This window comes from Rhinolophus sinicus, chromosome 10, assembly GCF_057876585.1.
Source record: "Rhinolophus sinicus isolate RSI-liver-muscle chromosome 10, RSI-T2T, whole genome shotgun sequence".
Classification (NCBI taxonomy): Eukaryota; Metazoa; Chordata; class Mammalia; order Chiroptera; family Rhinolophidae; genus Rhinolophus; species Rhinolophus sinicus.
In genome coordinates this window covers 9,429,960-9,447,150 of record NC_142510.1, presented here as the reverse complement: position 1 = coordinate 9,447,150, position 17,191 = coordinate 9,429,960, and the positions used below count along the sequence as shown (strand labels likewise).

General features: G+C 46.2%; 1 protein-coding gene across 2 annotated transcripts in view; it reads left to right on the top strand.

Annotated features, from left to right (window-relative positions):
* USP7 (ubiquitin specific peptidase 7) overlaps positions 1–16,076 on the top strand; it is a 61,970-nt gene extending 45,894 nt beyond the window's left edge. For both annotated transcript variants that reach the window (XM_019718824.3, XM_019718826.3), the window contains 20 exons: positions 1,237–1,346; positions 2,975–3,131; positions 4,115–4,259; positions 4,543–4,673; positions 5,488–5,622; positions 6,067–6,168; positions 6,338–6,443; positions 7,720–7,812; positions 7,900–7,967; positions 8,294–8,394; positions 9,315–9,468; positions 10,175–10,242; positions 10,737–10,845; positions 10,940–11,017; positions 11,991–12,091; positions 12,925–13,024; positions 13,675–13,794; positions 13,983–14,054; positions 14,198–14,288; positions 14,750–16,076. In XM_019718824.3, coding sequence (XP_019574383.2) covers positions 1,237–1,346; positions 2,975–3,131; positions 4,115–4,259; positions 4,543–4,673; positions 5,488–5,622; positions 6,067–6,168; positions 6,338–6,443; positions 7,720–7,812; positions 7,900–7,967; positions 8,294–8,394; positions 9,315–9,468; positions 10,175–10,242; positions 10,737–10,845; positions 10,940–11,017; positions 11,991–12,091; positions 12,925–13,024; positions 13,675–13,794; positions 13,983–14,054; positions 14,198–14,288; positions 14,750–14,856 — 2,148 coding nt within the window. In that variant the 3' untranslated portion in view covers positions 14,857–16,076. The remainder of the gene's footprint in view (positions 1–1,236; positions 1,347–2,974; positions 3,132–4,114; positions 4,260–4,542; positions 4,674–5,487; positions 5,623–6,066; positions 6,169–6,337; positions 6,444–7,719; positions 7,813–7,899; positions 7,968–8,293; positions 8,395–9,314; positions 9,469–10,174; positions 10,243–10,736; positions 10,846–10,939; positions 11,018–11,990; positions 12,092–12,924; positions 13,025–13,674; positions 13,795–13,982; positions 14,055–14,197; positions 14,289–14,749) is intronic.
* The last annotated feature ends 1,115 nt before the right edge of the window (positions 16,077–17,191 follow it).

The window sequence follows — 17,191 nt, the reverse complement described above, 5'->3', positions numbered from 1 at the left end:
TGTTCTGCTCGGTCAGGCCGCTCAGGGCACCCAGGTGCAGATCAGAAAGTCACTTTGCAGACATGCAGCTGGATGTGCTAGGAGACATGGCATCGACTCAGAAGAATGGCCCTTATCCACAGTGGACATTTGGGGTCTGGGCGAGCAACTGTATTTTAGAATCACAGTCTCAATGGACAGTGGTGGAGAAATAATTCTTTTATTATTCTTTCAAGTTGTATTGAAACCCCGCCATTGCTTTGTGTGGTAGTAGGTTCCTGGGATTTGCATTATTTCCAGATGCCCTGTCATCTTGAATATGCTAATGTGCATCATAGAACATTGCCAAATAGGTGTGCCTTGTCACAGCCACCAGTTCCTCTAGGGGAATGTTCCCGAGCAGGTGTTGGAGATAATGTATACAGCTCAGAAGGAAGGTCAGGATTGGAAATACAGCCTGATGAGGGCCACTGGTGGCCTCGTAGTGGTTGTTTGGAGGAGGCTTATTTTAGTGAGAGAAAAAAGAACTGGCTGAGGTGGAGCAGAGATGGAGAAGGGTTGAGAGCTGTAGAACCAACCACAGGTCCCTCCGGAGGAGCTGTGTTTAGAAGTTGGGGGTAGGAGGTGTCCTGTAGCACAGAGGCTGGCGGTAAGTGGGGGAAGGCCCTGTTGTTGGTAAAAGGGCCTTGCTGATACTCGGAACATTCTTCAGAAGTGGGTTGTACAGTAAGCACTGAGTGTGTGTTCCGTGTGTGTGTTCTTAAGTAAACATCATAAAAGTCCAGGGAAAGGAAGCGGGTCACTGAGAGTCCTCCAACCATACCTGTGTTTGTACTTGTTCTGCCCAGGTGCTCCACAAGCACACCTAAGCTTGCATGGTTGTAATCATAGCCTTCTGCTTGCCATTTAGTGATTTTTCTGTGTTTCCTCATAGTTTTCATAGGGTTTGATGACTGTATAATACATCAGCAAGTGACTAAGTCTTAATTAACTATTTCCCTATTGCTGGATATCAAGCTAGAATATCATCCAAAGTAAGGGGAAGTCTCACACAAGCTGTTGCAACATTATTTTAACAGCAGGCCTGATACGGGTCTAAACAGAGCATTTTATAGGCACCATAGATGGATACCTAAACCCCGTGTCTCCCCACCAGAAGTCCCCACAGAATTCCAGTCTTGCTGTACACAGTTGCTTTCATTGCTTCAAGAAACAAGTAGCGGTGAACTAAATTTGCGTTTCTTTTTCAATGTTCAGGAAGCAGAGAAAGGTGTGAAATTCCTAACATTGCCACCAGTGTTACATCTACAACTGATGAGATTTATGTATGACCCTCAGACGGACCAAAATATCAAGATCAATGATAGGTAATCTAGAGGGGGGTGTGGAAGTTAAGATTTAACCATCATCTAGATTTTTTAAGGGGTTAATCTCAGTGCTTTGTTTAGTCTTTATATATATTTTCGGTCTCATCTCTGATTTATTGAGGTTTCCCTTCTATCTAGGTGTCCAAGAACTGTAATTTTAAAGAGGTGACTTCACTTGAATTTTGAGGCGGTTCCTTCCGTATTTCCCTTTCAAGGAACCCCAGCCCCTCCACATCGGGACAGATTGAAGTCCCTCAGGAGTCCCTCTGCTCTACAGGCTTTGCAGTCACCAGTGTAGATGACCACAGGAGTAGAATTTTATTTTATTTGTAGTATTTGTTTAAATAGGAGTTTATTTGGTCATCTCTCAGTTAATGTTGACTTCTACAGTGTGGTAGTTTCCAGAAATGCTGAAGTAGGTGTGCATGTGTGCCCCATTCTGGTGTTTTCCAGATACGAGAAGGTTATTACATACTACTTTATCTGGCTTAGAATAGACATTTTATCCTGATTAGTTTGAGCACCAGCTGTCTACAGGATGGAGGTTGATCAGTCACCTTTCAAACCTGGGGGAGAACATGACCCAATAAACTTACTTGCCACCAGCTCATCCACTGTCGCCCTTTACTGTGGCCTGTAGAAGAAACCATCTCCACCAGGCCCCGCAGTCTGTCACCCTGCAGACTAAAGCCCAACCTGTTGGTGTGTTTCCTTGGGTCCTTACTTTGGTTTTGTTTCTATTTTTATTGGAACTAGTTGTCAACATTTTATTTTATTTTTTTTAAAGGCGGGCGCAGCTCACAGTGGCCCATGCGGGGATCAAACTGGCAATCTTGGTGTTGCCAGCACCGTGCTTATTTGGTTAACTCAGCTAACCGGCCACCGCATACCTGCCAACATTTTAAAAATGACACGATTTCACATAAAAGTCCAGATTTCTGGCATCTTTTAGGAATTCAGAACACTTGACAACACTGGGCCAGAATTCCTGGGGGCAGCGAGGGCTGGCGCTGCTGGGGGCCGCCCCGCAGGCTCAGCCAGCACGCGTGCGCCACTGCACACGTGCCTGCCTCCCTCCCTGCCTGCCTCTGACTGCGCTCCTGGTGACGGGATCATTAAAATGTTTATGGAGCCAGGAATTTAAAAACCAGGAGGGTTCAGGATGGCTTTAGAAATCACAGGGTTGGGGTCTTTTTTACATGTTCTCCTCCAAATTTGATTTTTGCACGTTTCTCAAACCTGCAGGGTATTCTTAGTGGTCTCAGTCCTGCACCATCAGAGTCTTCCATGAACACGTTTGGAAATTATTTACACCCTAGAAAAGTCAGTGTCTGTGTATCACAAGACTGCTGCCATATCCTTGAATTTAAAGTTTTGTTAGGTATCTCAGTGCTTTATAGGCATTTTTCTCATATTTGGCTTTAAATTTTGTATTGACGCACAATTTGTTCTAACGAGTAGGAGCTTCCTCAGAAGTAGTTAATAGGACCTCCCAAGTCAAATTCACATTTCCTTTCTAAATAAAGATGAGCCAGTAAATTAAAAGGTCTAGCAATATATAAAGCCTAAAGGTGAAATATTTTACATGTAAATGCAACCTGGATTTCTTTAAAAATTTTTTTTAATAGGTTTGAGTTCCCCGAACAGTTACCACTTGATGAATTTTTGCAAAAAACAGATCCTAAGGACCCTGCAAATTATATTCTTCACGCAGTCCTGGTTCATAGTGGAGATAATCATGGTGGACATTATGTGGTTTATCTAAACCCCAAAGGGGACGGCAAAGTAAGTGCTGGGCGGGGGGCGGAGTCGGGTGTGGTGCTGTGCAGGGGCCTGACCCAGCCTCAGCCTTTCCCTGTTCCCGCCTCGGCCTGGGTAGCAGGGGATTCCTCTGTGGCCTCAGATTGATGTGTATGTTCTAATATGTATCTGTTGCTGATCATGTAAAGGTGAATAGTAAATTAGCACTTACACTTTCGGTGTCTCTTTGTTAGTATTGAACATTGGGCCTCACAGAATCCCTTTACATCTAAAAGGAGGCACTTTTCCACGTGGAATAACACCGGAATAGTTATTCACGGTCTGGGCCTAGCAGGGGAGGCAGCGCCGATTGCATGGAATCCACATGCCCCATTGTCCACGTGTGTAATGCTCCATCTTTCCCTGGGTCACGGGGGTCTCATCACATAATCATCCCCCAGCGGAGCAGATGAAGGTCTCGAGTCAGCATCCAGGAGCGTAGGGCCGGTGGAACACAACAAAGCCCATGTGGGCCGCCTCGCTCATGCGAGGGGAACCCCACAGTGCTGAGCTGTGTGAGCCTGTAAGTGGGACTGAGTCCCGTTTAACATGATGAAGAAATGGCAGAATAACTATGTATAAGTATTTTTTTTTTTTTTTTTTAGTTAGGCCATATCCCATTTCATTTTCTTGACTGCAGCATAAAGTTCCAACTTCACTAGCCAAGTTAGGTGCGTATGGCTTTCTCAAGTCTGTAAAGCGTTGTAGTATTGATAGATTGAACCTAGGTTGAAAATGGGCTCAGTAGAGTAGAGAAATTGCCAATGGATGAGAGTTAGCATTTCCCCGGGAACAGGGACCGAGGAAGGCAGGACTGCTGAGTTGTAGCAGAGGGATGCCTGAGGCAGAGCCCGGTCCAGTACAGCGACAGATGGTGTACTTAAGAGGAACGCTGCCCGGTGCTTTGTGCACTTCTCAGAGTGCGTGCTCTCTGCTGACGTCTCGTTGCTCTCCTTGTTGCTCTCCAGTGGTGTAAATTTGATGATGACGTGGTGTCGAGGTGTACGAAAGAAGAAGCGATTGAGCACAATTACGGGGGGCACGATGATGACCTCTCCGTCCGGCACTGCACGAACGCGTACATGTTGGTGTATATCCGGGAGTCCAAGCTGAGTGAGTAGAGGTGTTCTCTTCTGTTCTGCACGGTGGTGAGCTGCATAGTCATTCCATGAGTCCTTGCCGTGGTGGTTTAGACCCCGCGACGGTGAACCTCAGCTGTGTCTCCTGTCCACACACAACATCTATATGCGAGCTGGATTGGGCTGTGACGTGGACTCGTGGCACCAAATAATTTCACTTGACTAGATTGCTGTATTAATGATGACACAGAATTGGGACCTTTGAAGTAGGGGGCAGTGGAAGGTGATAGGTGAACGAAGGTGCATTTGTCCTGCAGGTGAGGTGTTACAAGCTGTCACCGACCATGATATTCCTCAGCAGCTGGTGGAGCGATTGCAAGAAGAGAAAAGGATCGAGGCCCAGAAGCGGAAGGAGCGGCAGGAAGCCCACCTCTATATGCAAGTGCAGGTCAGCCTCAGCCTCCTGTGAGTGACCCTCGGGGACAGGGCCCCCGGGGCCTGCTGAGAGCGACACTGCTCTGAGGGCTCATTCTAGAGTGATTGTTGACAGATCAGGGATTGCTTGGGCAGCGTGTTTTAACTGACTGTTCAGGCCAGTTCCCTGACTGTTGGGACTATACACTCAAGTTCAGGGTAAGGACTTGGATGTGAGAAGTACTCAGGCCACCGGCCAGAGCAATGCTATGTTAGTGTGTTTATAAAAAGCACAGAGGGGACTAGGGAGATGGGCTCCTCAATGGAGGGATGCATTGGAAGGGGGAGCTCCCACTAGGAAGCGCAGCACAGTTCCGACGGCATGGGAGGCGGCGTGCCATGCATGGCAAAGGGTGGCACCGGATGGAGAAGGCAGGAGAGCGCCCACGGGGTGAATTTCCACATGGTCTCGGTTTATCATTCAGTGGCGATGCTAGGAAACAGAGGCATCGTTTTAACAAGTTGACTGACTACCTGGGAAAAGGCGCATTGTGCATCCTCTTTATAAGATGTGGAGATCACCACACAGATGGAATGGTGATCGCCAGCTAATGCTGACAGATAGGTTATGAGTGGCTGCGTGGAAATGTAGAGTTTTGTCTTTTCTAAATAAATACCTGATTGAGTTCTCGGTCATTTTGATTCCTTTCTCCTTGGGTCTTCTGAAGAAGGGTCATGGCAGCAAAAGACTGGTGGTTTTTAGCATTTTACTATTTGAACTCAGTCCTGACCAGTGTGGCCTCTTTTTATTTCATATGTCAGTTCTGTATTTTTGTGCGTATTTTCAGATAGTTGCAGAGGACCAGTTTTGTGGCCATCAGGGAAATGACATGTACGATGAAGAAAAAGTGAAGTATACTGTGTTCAAAGTACTGAAAAACTCCTCACTCGCCGAGTTTGTCCAGAACCTCTCTCAGACCATGGTGAGTGCCAGCTGTTCTGCCGCTGGTTTATTTTGGCTTCCTCTTTCTTTACAACTGGACCAGATAGTACCTTTGGGGGTGGGTGCCGTGTCCAGGCACTGCCGGAGAAGTGAGGCGAGTGCCTGAGCTCATGTCCTGGGCTGTGCCTGTTTCTGCCCTTGGACCTAATCTGCAGACAAGGAAGTCGAATGTGAACGTGAATCTTTTCCTTTGCACCCCTCTCCCTTTCTTTTTCTTTCTTTTTTTCTTTTTTTTTTTTTTGGTAAAATGGGCGCTCAAGCCTCTGAATACTGGTGATCCTGAAGGCAGGTCACTGTGGTCCAAATCAGTGGGGAGCGTTGTAATTATGATTATCTTATAACCGTAGAATGGTCACATTGATAGAGAATTGAAATGTGAGCTGATTTGATTTTGATTAATTTTAAGTTTAAATCCCCCACCCAGGGATTTCCACAAGATCAGATTCGACTGTGGCCTATGCAAGCCAGGAGCAATGGAACCAAACGCCCAGCAATGTTAGACTATGAGGCAGACGGCAATAAAACAGTAAGTGTGTGTACAGTCACGCGTCGCTGCTCTGAGGTTGGCACAGCAGCCTGTCGCCCTCTTGGTCCAGTTCCATAGGACTGGATGTTTTCTCCAGTGCCTGAGTACGCTTTTTTACTCTCACTTAGCCATTGACATTTTCTAAAATCGGCATCTCTCTTGGAACTAGATGATTGAACTGAGTGATAATGAGAACCCGTGGACAATATTCCTGGAAACAGTTGACCCGGAGCTGGCCGCTAGTGGAGCCACACTACCCAAGTTTGATAAAGATCGTAAGTGTCTGCCAGCCTCCAGCCAGCTTCAGGGCAGTGGGTGCCTGGACCATTGTTCTGACACACACGGTTCAGCATTCTTCTCTTGTAAAGAAATCTTAATTCCAAAAATGCTCATTAAACCCCTTCGTTGGGCAAGGCTTCTTAATAAAGTCCAGTAAAACTGACCATGGGTTGTGGTGACCTGGGAGGTGGGGACAAAGTGCAGAGTTGAGTCACCATGTTCTATCTTTAATCTTGGCCTCCGTGTTTTTGTTTGTTTGTTAAATTTTTTTTTATTGGGGAACAGTGTGATTTTCCAGGACCCATTAGGTCCAAGTCAAGTCGTTGTTTTCAGTCTAGTTTTGGAGGGCACAGCTTACTGGCCCATGTGGGAATCGAATCGGCGACCTTGGTGTTATGAGCGCTGCGCTCTAAACCACTGAGCCAACTGGCTGCCCCTTGGCCCCCATGTTTTGTGACTCACATTGGTTTTCTGTCAAGGGTCAGGTGGTAAATACAGTTGACCCTTGAACAACATGGACCCACGTATATGCAGATTTTTAAAAATAAGTACTGTAAATATGTTTTCTCTTCCTTATGATTTCCTTAATAACCTTTTTCTCTTTATTGGAAGAATATCGTATATAATATATACAACATACAAAATACGTGCTAATTGACTTTTTGTTATCGGCCAGACTTCCAGTAGTTAAGTTTTTGGAGAGTCAGAAGTTAGACACGGAGTTTTGACTGCACCAGGGGGTAGGCGCCCCCAACCCCCATGTTGTTTAAGGGTCAGCTTTGTGGGCCATATGTCTCTGCCTGCCATTGTGGCGTGAAAGTGGCCAGGGGGTGTATAAATGATCATTCTGGCTGTATTTCAGCACTACTTTATTTACAAAACAGGTGGCTCAGGGTGTGCTGACTGCTTGCTATAAAATGATAGATTTCTATCGCTACAAGTGGTCACTTCTCTAGCAGAGACATCCAACCATTAACATACGTTGCCATGACACCACTCAGCAACTAGTTAGTACCAGGTCTTGAAACTAGGGTTCTTCCATCCACTGCCTCTGATCCCATCTTCACTGCCTCACGTGTGACGTTTCCCACGGGTTTGGTGGTTGTAATGACTCTGCAGTTACATTCAGCCTCTTGAATAAACCTCATCTGACTTAGTATAACCCTTAGGTACCGGAAGCTGTTGTTTTGGTGGCTACTAAGTTTACTGTTACAATTTTCTTACATTGTACTGAACGTTAACATCCTAACACCCTGTTTACGAACCTTGTAGATGATGTGATGTTATTTTTGAAGATGTATGATCCCAAAACGCGGAGCTTGAATTACTGTGGGCACATCTACACACCGATATCCTGTAAAATACGTAAGTGCCCCGTGCTCGCTCACCTTCTCCGTCCGTTTTGCTAAAGTCTCGGTGTATTACAGCCTTGGACTCTTTTCTTTCTCCCAGGTGACTTGCTCCCAGTTATGTGTGACAGAGCAGGATTTATCCAGGATACTAGCCTTATCCTCTATGAGGTTTGGATGGTTTCTTTTTCCACAATCAGTATATTGTTAGTGGTTTGGAGAGGGGTTTTGTTGCGTATTTTTGTAGCCCTGAATTTGGTAAATGTAACGTCTACAACTGAGTGGGGGGCCTTGGGTGACCTTGAGTTGAGGATTGTATTCGTAGATTTGTGATTTTTACCAGTTGAGGATAAACCGATCGGTGATAATTACATCTTTATGGATATTAATAGTTCCCAATAGCATTTTAACTTATAAAAATGGAGAGCTGGTAGAATTAGCCATATTAAATACTAGCCAGGCGTTGCATTGTAACCGTTTCACATCTTTTACTCTAGGAAGTTAAACCGAATTTAACAGAGAGAATTCAGGATTATGACGTGTCTCTTGATAAAGCCCTCGATGAACTCATGGATGGTGACATTATAGTGTTTCAGAAGTACGTGCTTTTTGAAGGATTTTATCACTACATGCTAACATCAGAAGTGTTTTTCTTAAGTCCTCTAACAGGAAACAAAATGATATCTGGACCCCGAGTCACGTTTTGAATGCTGACAGAAGTTGGCCGTCTCTGGGTTTTGGAATTAGGGGTGGTGAGCATTTTCGTCATCTAATGCTCTGATTTCCTAAAAATGTCTCCAGTGAGCACGAGCACTGTCAGTGGGATGGCAGAAAGCCTTCATGGACTAGCAAAATGGTTTTCCTTCCTTTTACACATAGGAAACTTCTTAGACTGCACCTACGTAGGTAATTGATGTAAATCTGTCTGCATATAAAAGCAGCAGGTCTGCAGTCTTAGACACTTAGACACTTAGTGTCTGAAAGCAGCCTTTTCCTTGCGCTTGAAGCGTCGGGCCAGGGCAATCTCGACACAGGTTATGAGCAGACCGAGGAGTGCAGTGGCCAAGAGCAGGGCCTGGCACGCTTCTATGGTGAGGGCCAGGCAGTCAGTATTTTAGGCTCAGCGACTACTCAGTTCTATGGCCTCGGCATAAAGATGCAGCCTGCCGACTCCTGGCCGGAGGAGGCTCCGCCACGAGCCAGCTGTGTGGGCTCGCACTCCATCTGAGTCCTTCCCCTGCTCTGGGCAGGGAGAGGCACTGGTCTGGTTTGGTTTTGAGCTCAAGAACGGGAAGCAGTCAGCACTTTGCAGGGCTCAGAGCACAGCTAATGTCCGCGATGGCCTTTCCCCGTTGTGTCTGGCTTCCACAGGCTGCTGGGTAGAGAGACCCCTGGCGTCCTAAATTGTGACTTTGAGTTTATAGCCACACCTATTGGTGTGACTGTCGCCTGAGAGATGATGACCCCTTGCCTGGGCTTTGATTCAGTCTACAAAACTGGTTTTTTCTCCCCGCCCAGGGATGATCCTGAAAATGATAACAGTGAATTACCCACCGCAAAAGAATATTTCAGAGACCTCTACCACCGTGTTGATGTCATTTTCTGTGATAAGACAATCCCTAACGATCCTGGATTTGTGGTCACGTTATCAAATAGAATGAATTATTTTCAGGTATTTGATAAATGTTCTACTCCCTACAGATCCCACACCAGAAAAACTAAGTTCTTTTTAAAAGTGCTTGCTGACGAGATTGTCTAATGGATTTGGTTCAGGAGGAGGGGTTAGTCCTGCTATCTGAGGAAATTCCTGGCTGAAGTTGGTTGATGCTATGTTTGCATGGGACCAAAAGCCGTTCTTCTCTCACCTGCCTCCCCTCCCTCATCCACAACCACGTTCACCTGTGCTCTTGCCCCTCGAAATCCTCTCTACCTCAGCACAGTTGGGTTTCAGAGGTACCGTATTTCCCCGAAAATAAGACCTAGCCGGACCATCAGCTCTAATGCATCTTTTGGAGCCAAAAGATAACAGTGATAACAGCCCCTTTGCTTCAGTTATAGCATGCCAAGTGTGAACCATAAAAAAAAAAAAAAAAAAAATCACCAGAAAACGAAAAATCATAGACTTCACCATCAAAAGTGAAAAATCTATAGACTTCATCTTTTAAAAGTTACCTTCCTCAGACAAGCTACTCCCATGCTCGTATACCCTATTCCTTTTAGACAGTAAATTCCTAGGGCATTTAAATTCAGGCTGCTCACAACACCTTTCCATAGGTATATTACGCAGATAATTAATGATGCAGTTTGTAAGCACATTTCAGTTAATTCCCCCAGATGTGAACCTCCTTTTTGACTTCCGGGCCATTCCCTTCTCTCAGGTTGCAAAGACAGTTGCACAGAGGCTTAACACCGACCCGATGTTGCTCCAGTTTTTCAAGTCCCAAGGGTAAGCCACAGTCACAGACACTCGGGGTTTGGTCATTACTGCATGCTTTCCATAGCTCATCCAAACATCTTGGAACTAATTGTAGTAAGTAGTTGGTCACCTCACCTGACATGCCATTTCTTGCTTAGTTTCAGATATAGAATTGTCACCACTCATATCTTGACCACACTACTTCAAGATGTCAAAATAATTGGCAGCCTCATCTAAAGCCAGATTTATTTTAGATACATCATCAATGAACACATCCCCCACATGTCCAGCTGGGTCCGTCCCAGCCAGGCTTCTGTGTGCTGTGTCACCATGGCAGAGAATGTTCAGGTGTGACAGCCAGAGGGACTTAGGACTTGGGAAATAGGAGCATTAGAGCAAAACCCTGTGCCAGGTCCAAACTTCAAGTCTAGGTGTAAGGCCTGTGGTTTGCTTTTCTGCTCACTCAGATACTTGTTTTAGGCAAATAAAGAAGTCATTTATTTATATGCTGTTTTCTTGTATAGTTATAGGGATGGCCCAGGTAATCCTCTTAGACATAATTATGAAGGTACTTTAAGAGATCTTCTACAATTCTTCAAGCCTAGACAACCTAAGAAACTTTACTATCAGCAGGTATGAGTCCAAATTAACGTAACCGTGGGTAATAAAGAGAAGTCTTGGGTTTTTGTGGAAGCGTATCTAAAACGAGTCTCTCTTTTCTTGATAGCTTAAGATGAAAATCACAGACTTTGAAAACAGGCGAAGTTTTAAGTGTATATGGTTAAACAGCCAATTTAGGGAAGAGGTAAGTTTTTTTTAAATGATACAGGTTTTGATTTTTATTGGAGCTTGTTTATGGTTTCTGTCTCCCCAGACCTTGAAAACTAAAACAACAAAAGAAAGCACAATGAGTGACAGACAGCGTGGTAGAGGGCCCTGAGCTCAGAGTCTGAGAACCCAGGCATGGTGGCCGGGGGGGTGAGCTCTTTGTCGCCTCCTGCCACCACCTCTGAGTCCTGGGGGGTGAATAACAATGGCAGCTGCCCGAACCTCCAGGAACTCTTTTCTTACCGACTTGGACATCTTAAGTTAGTGCACGGCTGCCCGGCCGGGGCATTGCTTTTCTCAGGCCAATTCTGCCTTAGCCAGGCCTCAGTGAGAGCAGCCGGCCTGCGAGTGGAGCAGACACGGACTCCACGGGATGTTGATTGGGGAGGTTACTCGCATAGGTCGCACCAGCTCGTGTGCTTGTGGCACACGGAAGACACGTCCAGCCACACTTGGGGTGGTTTTTCTAGAAAGTCTGTGCCTCCTGGGATCCCAAGCCTTTCACCTTTCTTGCTCTGCCAATTTGTGGGGATATTTTGAGCCACATGCCATAGACAGTTGCACCTGTGTGGAGGTGACCAGGCTGAAATTGTAAAGTTCACCTCTGGTCATGGCCTACAGTAATGAGCCTTCTTTCTCACTGTGCTGAGAATTGGGAAGGCTTGTAGATGACCATGAGAGGGGATCATTTCCAGAGATGCTGTCCTGTAAACGGCACACTTTTTGCATCAAAGTGGCATTTTTAAAAGTTCCCTCAGTACTGGGTGGGTCCCGGGTTTGGGCACATAGTCTGAGTGACTTCACAAATCGGGGGTCGTCGGGATGGGAAGCTAGAGGCAATTGGGAAAACCTCTATTGTCATTTTTTTCTCTGTTCAAGCAGAATCGGTTTGTTACAGCAGACCCTTTATGTTCTCTTTAAAGCATGTATTTCATCTTGTCATTCCTTAGGAAATAACACTATATCCAGACAAGCACGGGTGTGTCCGGGACCTGTTAGAAGAATGTAAAAAGGCTGTAGAGCTTGGGGAGAAGGCATCAGGGAAACTTAGGCAAGTATTTCCCGGGAGCCCAAAGGCCGGCAGGAGGGGTGGTACTAGCCCCAGACCTGCACCTGCCTGTGTGGAAATTGAGCATAGCTAGAACTGACGTGCGTGGTGGCCCAGTTCATCTCTCAGCCTGTCGTTTGCAGCAGTTTTAACGTATTTCACAACTAAGCCATTTTTCCCCCTCCCCTCCCTGTCTCCTGGGATTAACTACCTAGAGTTAAAAATGTGATTAAGGTAGAAAAGCCAAGCAGAGGAAGGATATTTTTCCAATAGATTGATAACTGAAACTGGAAAGAGATGCCTTGATTGTATTTGAGAAACAGCTACTTCTGATCCGTTTAGTCAACATTCAGGCCGTGGGAAGAAGCCGCAGATGTGATGACCAGTTTTTATTTCAGGGAGTTGGACTCTATTCTTATCCCGTCGCCTTATAGTCAGTCAGCTTGCAGAACAAAATGGCCTTTAAGGCTGTTGGTTCGCAAAATGTTTTCTTCCTAATATTGAAACAGAGACCTGTTCTCAGAAAGGAAAGAGAAAAATATCACAAGTCCTGCCTAGTCTGGGACCACTGGAGGGAAGAGTCACTCCGTTCCCGGAGACTCGGCTCAATGGGGTCCTTCCTGCAGTTCTGGCTCTCTCCCCTTTAGTCACATGGTCCGAGGGGAACCCCCGGTCAGTGTTGTGCCTGTGTTGGACACTTCAGATCTTTTAAAAAGAAAGAGCACAAGCAAATCTTGATAGCTTTATAATAAAGACTTTCTTTCTAGAAAACTGTTCATCGGACTTTTTGTCCCACATGAATTTGTATTTTTCATCCTCCCCCTTGTTTTCTGCAGGCTGCTAGAAATTGTAAGCTACAAAATTATTGGTGTGCACCAAGAAGATGAACTATTAGAATGTTTATCTCCTGCGACGAGTAGAACATTTCGAATAGAGGTAACTGCCCCCATGTTGGCACCTGGGAGAGTTCTGAGCCCTCGGTGGGTGGGCAGCTGTAGGCCGCTTCTTCCGTTGTTTTATTGTGTTAAAATATACATAACGTAAAAGTTACCATTTTAATCAATTTTTAAGTGTACAGTTCAGTGGCATTAAGTGCATTCACCCTGTTGAGCAACCATCACCGCCATCCAGTGCCACAGTCTGTTCATTGTCCCCAACCGAAACTCCATACCCCTAGCGTTCTCCCTCCCCGAGCCCCTGGCAGCCACCATTCTTCTTTCTCTGAATTTGACCACTCCTGGTACCTCATATGAGTAGAATCGTACTGTATTTGTCCTTAGAAATTAATTTTAAGTACGGGTCACCAAGCAAATCTAGTCAGAAACTTTGGGTCCCTGTTGATTTTAGAGTTGCTGAAATTTCCACGGTAACTGGAAAAATCTATTATTTGGTGTCTTAAAACCCAGTGTTTTAAGAAAACATATATCTTCTGGCGCTGAACTCTTACTCTAACAAGACTCAAACATGGCATTTTGGCAAAAGTATGACCTAACTTCCTCGTTGAAGAGGCAAGTCAGAATTAAAACCTGGCATTTTGTCTGCATTAACGTCTTTACTCAACTCTGTGTTTAAATCTGTGTCCCCAGGAAATACCTTTGGACCAGGTAGACATAGATAAGGAAAACGAGATGCTGATCACAGTGGCACATTTCCACAAAGAGGTGTTCGGAACGTTTGGAATCCCGTTTTTGCTGAGGATACACCAGGTGAGGGTTTTTTTTGGTAACAGCTTGAGTCTCATGTGCCAAAACTTAAAGCCTCGCATCGCTTTTGGATTAATGTTGGCAAAAATCTGTTTTCCTGCCTCACTGGGCGGATAGCGGGCTTTGATGGTGTCCCCATGGGCCGTGACAGGCTGCCGTGGTGTGGCACTCGTGTCCTATCCCGTTCGTAGGGCGAGCATTTCCGAGAAGTCATGAAGCGGATTCAGAGTCTGCTAGACATCCAGGAGAAAGAGTTTGAGAAGGTACGACTTCCTGGGCGCTCGGTAATCATCCAGGGGGCGGCACGCGGGGACCTTGACTAGTAACGCGGCCTAGGCTTTTCTGCCAGAGGTGAGTTGTGCTGACATTCAGAATTGATGGAGGAGTTTTTGTCTTTGTCTTTTAGTTTAAATTTGCCATTGTGATGATGGGCCGGCACCAGTACATAAATGAAGATGAGTATGAAGTAAACTTGAAAGACTTTGAACCTCAGCCTGGTAAGAGCCCTGTCCCCCAGGCCCGGTGTGGGTGTAGGTCTGAGGAGCAGGCTGGAGGTGGCCAGCCCTGGGCTTGCTTAGCTCGTCTGTGCAACGTAACCCATGAATTCTCAGGATGAAAGCATGTGGCAGCGTCACACGGTGGCTAGAACTAAGATTCAGGGCCGAGAGGTGGGTAGGTTGAAATGTGGGTGGCGCTTGACTCGCGGGCTATGACAGTGCCGCGTGCAGAAGCCACTGAGACGTCCAGTTGGGGTTGTGCCCTTCGCGCCAGCCGAGCGTGCAGCTCGGAAGCCCCGGCTCCACTGTGAACCCAGCCTGGGCATCAGCTCTGCGTGTGGGGTCCCGATGGCCACTCCCGGTGCACAGAGCGGGCAGCTCTGCGTGTGGGGTCCCGATGGCCACTCCCGGCGCACAGAGCGGGCTTTCCTCCGTCGCCTCATTGCCTCTCTCCCCACCAGGTAACATGTCTCACCCTCGGCCGTGGCTAGGGCTCGACCACTTCAACAAAGCCCCAAAGAGGAGTCGCTACACGTACCTTGAAAAGGCCATTAAAATCCATAACTGACTTCCTCACCCAGTGCGTGCCAGGCGAGGACCGAGCGTGGGTGTGTGCTCCTTTTTAACAACGAGAACTTGGGTCCACCTGCACTCTAGCCGAAGTCTTCAGCAAGAGGATTTGCTGCTGGTGTTAATTTTATTTTGTTGAGGCTGTTCAGTTTGGCTTCTCTGTATCTATTGACTGCCCTTTTTGAGCAAAATGAAGGTGTTTTTATAAAGCTTGGATGCCAATGAGAGTTATTTTATGGTAACCACAATGCAAGGCAACTGTCAGCATAATGGGAGGAGGTTAGTGGGACGAGTGGCGCTGGCAAAAGGTCTCTAGTCTGTGTCTAGTTGGCATAAGCGGCCTGGCTGCCTTCGTGGGGTCCCGATCACCACCCCACAGCTAGGAAGCCTTATGTTCAGGCTCGTCTGACGTATTTCCTTCAGTTATACTTTCAATGACCTTTTGTGCATCTGTAAAGGCAAAACAGAAACTCACAAGCTAAATAAATAGCGCTCTTTCCTTCACCGCGTGTCCTGTCGCCCCTTCCTCGGTTCTCCCCGGCTGCCTGGGTCTTTTTAACAAACTCGTCTCACTTCTGTCAGCCACTGCTGTTCTGCAACCCATTTGCAAAGTGGATGCACTGAATACAGTCCGGACATTCTGGGGTCTTTTTATTCAATTGAAAAGCACTGTTAAATACAATTAAGGTATACTGTGCTGCCTCTCGGCAAGCTTAGTGATCGCGAGAGTTCGTACAAGCAGGTAAAAAAATTATAAATAGAATTTCCTTGCAATGGAACAGATGGAACAAAATAAAGGAGAGCCTTTTAGCAAAGAGGGCATGCTCACTAGTGGTTAGTAAGCTGTTGACTTTGTAAAAAAGTTAAAGGGGGAAAAAAAACCAGGAAAAATGAAATTGTATATTTAATGAATGAACATGTACAATTTACTGCTGGGAGGAGGTGACGTTTTGTTGGGTAAAACTGCAAGTGACTCACGGATGTTGATATTCATTGTGTGTAGTTTTATTTCAGTCCCGACCTTTTGTTTTGGAGCTAATGCCAGCTGCGTGTCTAGTTTTGAGTGCAGTAAAATAGAATCAGCAGATCACACTTATTTTTCATCCTTTTCCAGTATTTTTTGTTTCTGTAGCAGCAGTGTACGCCAACTCTTCCTGTATATTGCCTTTTTGCTGGAAAATGTTGTATGTTGAATAAAATTTTCTATAAAAATTGTAATTCAGTGAGTGACGTGGAGGTTGAGGGAGATGTCCGCCCTCCCCAGATACAGGCTTGGGGAACCTTTGCATTTATAACAAGGTTTTACTGAGCTGTTTCCCCCCTAATTCCAGTATTGCCGATGTACAATTCTAGCATTTTCTTTTTTTCCTTTGCTTCTTACTAGCCTCGTTTAAGCTTAAGAAATAAAAGGTTTTCCAGGTGGGAACCATGTACAAATGACACGACTGGAAATATTATTAAAATGGTGGAAGGCGCAGTCCAGGAGACACCGGCCCTCGAGAGCCCGTGACCATCCTCACGGCGCCTCGGCAGCTTTGCATCTTGCGCCCAACGCACTGGCCCTGGTCTCCGGGCTGGTCTGTACCTCCCGGTTCCTCCTTTCCAGATTCTCAGTGTGACATGCATGATTTCACAGCCCAACAGCTGCCCTCTGGCCACTGCGTAGATAGCACCATCCCTCTCCACCTTTTAATAAACGTCTTGGGTTTTTCTGTTTTAGGTTTTGGTTACAATAGTCTTAGTAACTGAAACAGCGTTCTCCTTGAAGTTATTAAATGACTGTCTTTACGGAAAGTGTTTTCCAATGCGGATGATGTGCTGCATTTTCCTTCCCACCCACTCCCAGTTATGGTATCAAGAGTCCGGGTTCATTAAATGAAAATGGCTCACTCTGAACCCGCGAGAGTGTTCCGTCCCCTCCCTCTAAGATGTGTCGATGTCTCGTAACTGAAGTCCCAGTCCTAGAGTGATGGAGCTCTGGAAACCATAGTGTGACATCGGGGGGTGGGGGGAGGTATCCCGCGTGGCTACTCAGAAGCAGTGCGCTGGAAGAAACAGTTGCATTTTAAAATTCAAAGAGTGGACCGTTAGGTTGGTGCAAAAGTAATTTCAGTTTCAAAGGTTAAAAATAATTGCAAAAACTGCAGTTACTTTTGCACCAACCTAGTAGATGCCACTGTCATCTTTTGAGCAGTTCCCAGAGCATCTTCCCAGGGTCCCTTCTAGTCCAGCTTGGGGCCTGCCTTTGAAATGAGTTGCTGGCATTTCTCTGAGAGCTTCACGTCAGCTGCTTCGGGGACCACCACATCCAGCAATGAGAGGGCCCGGGTCTC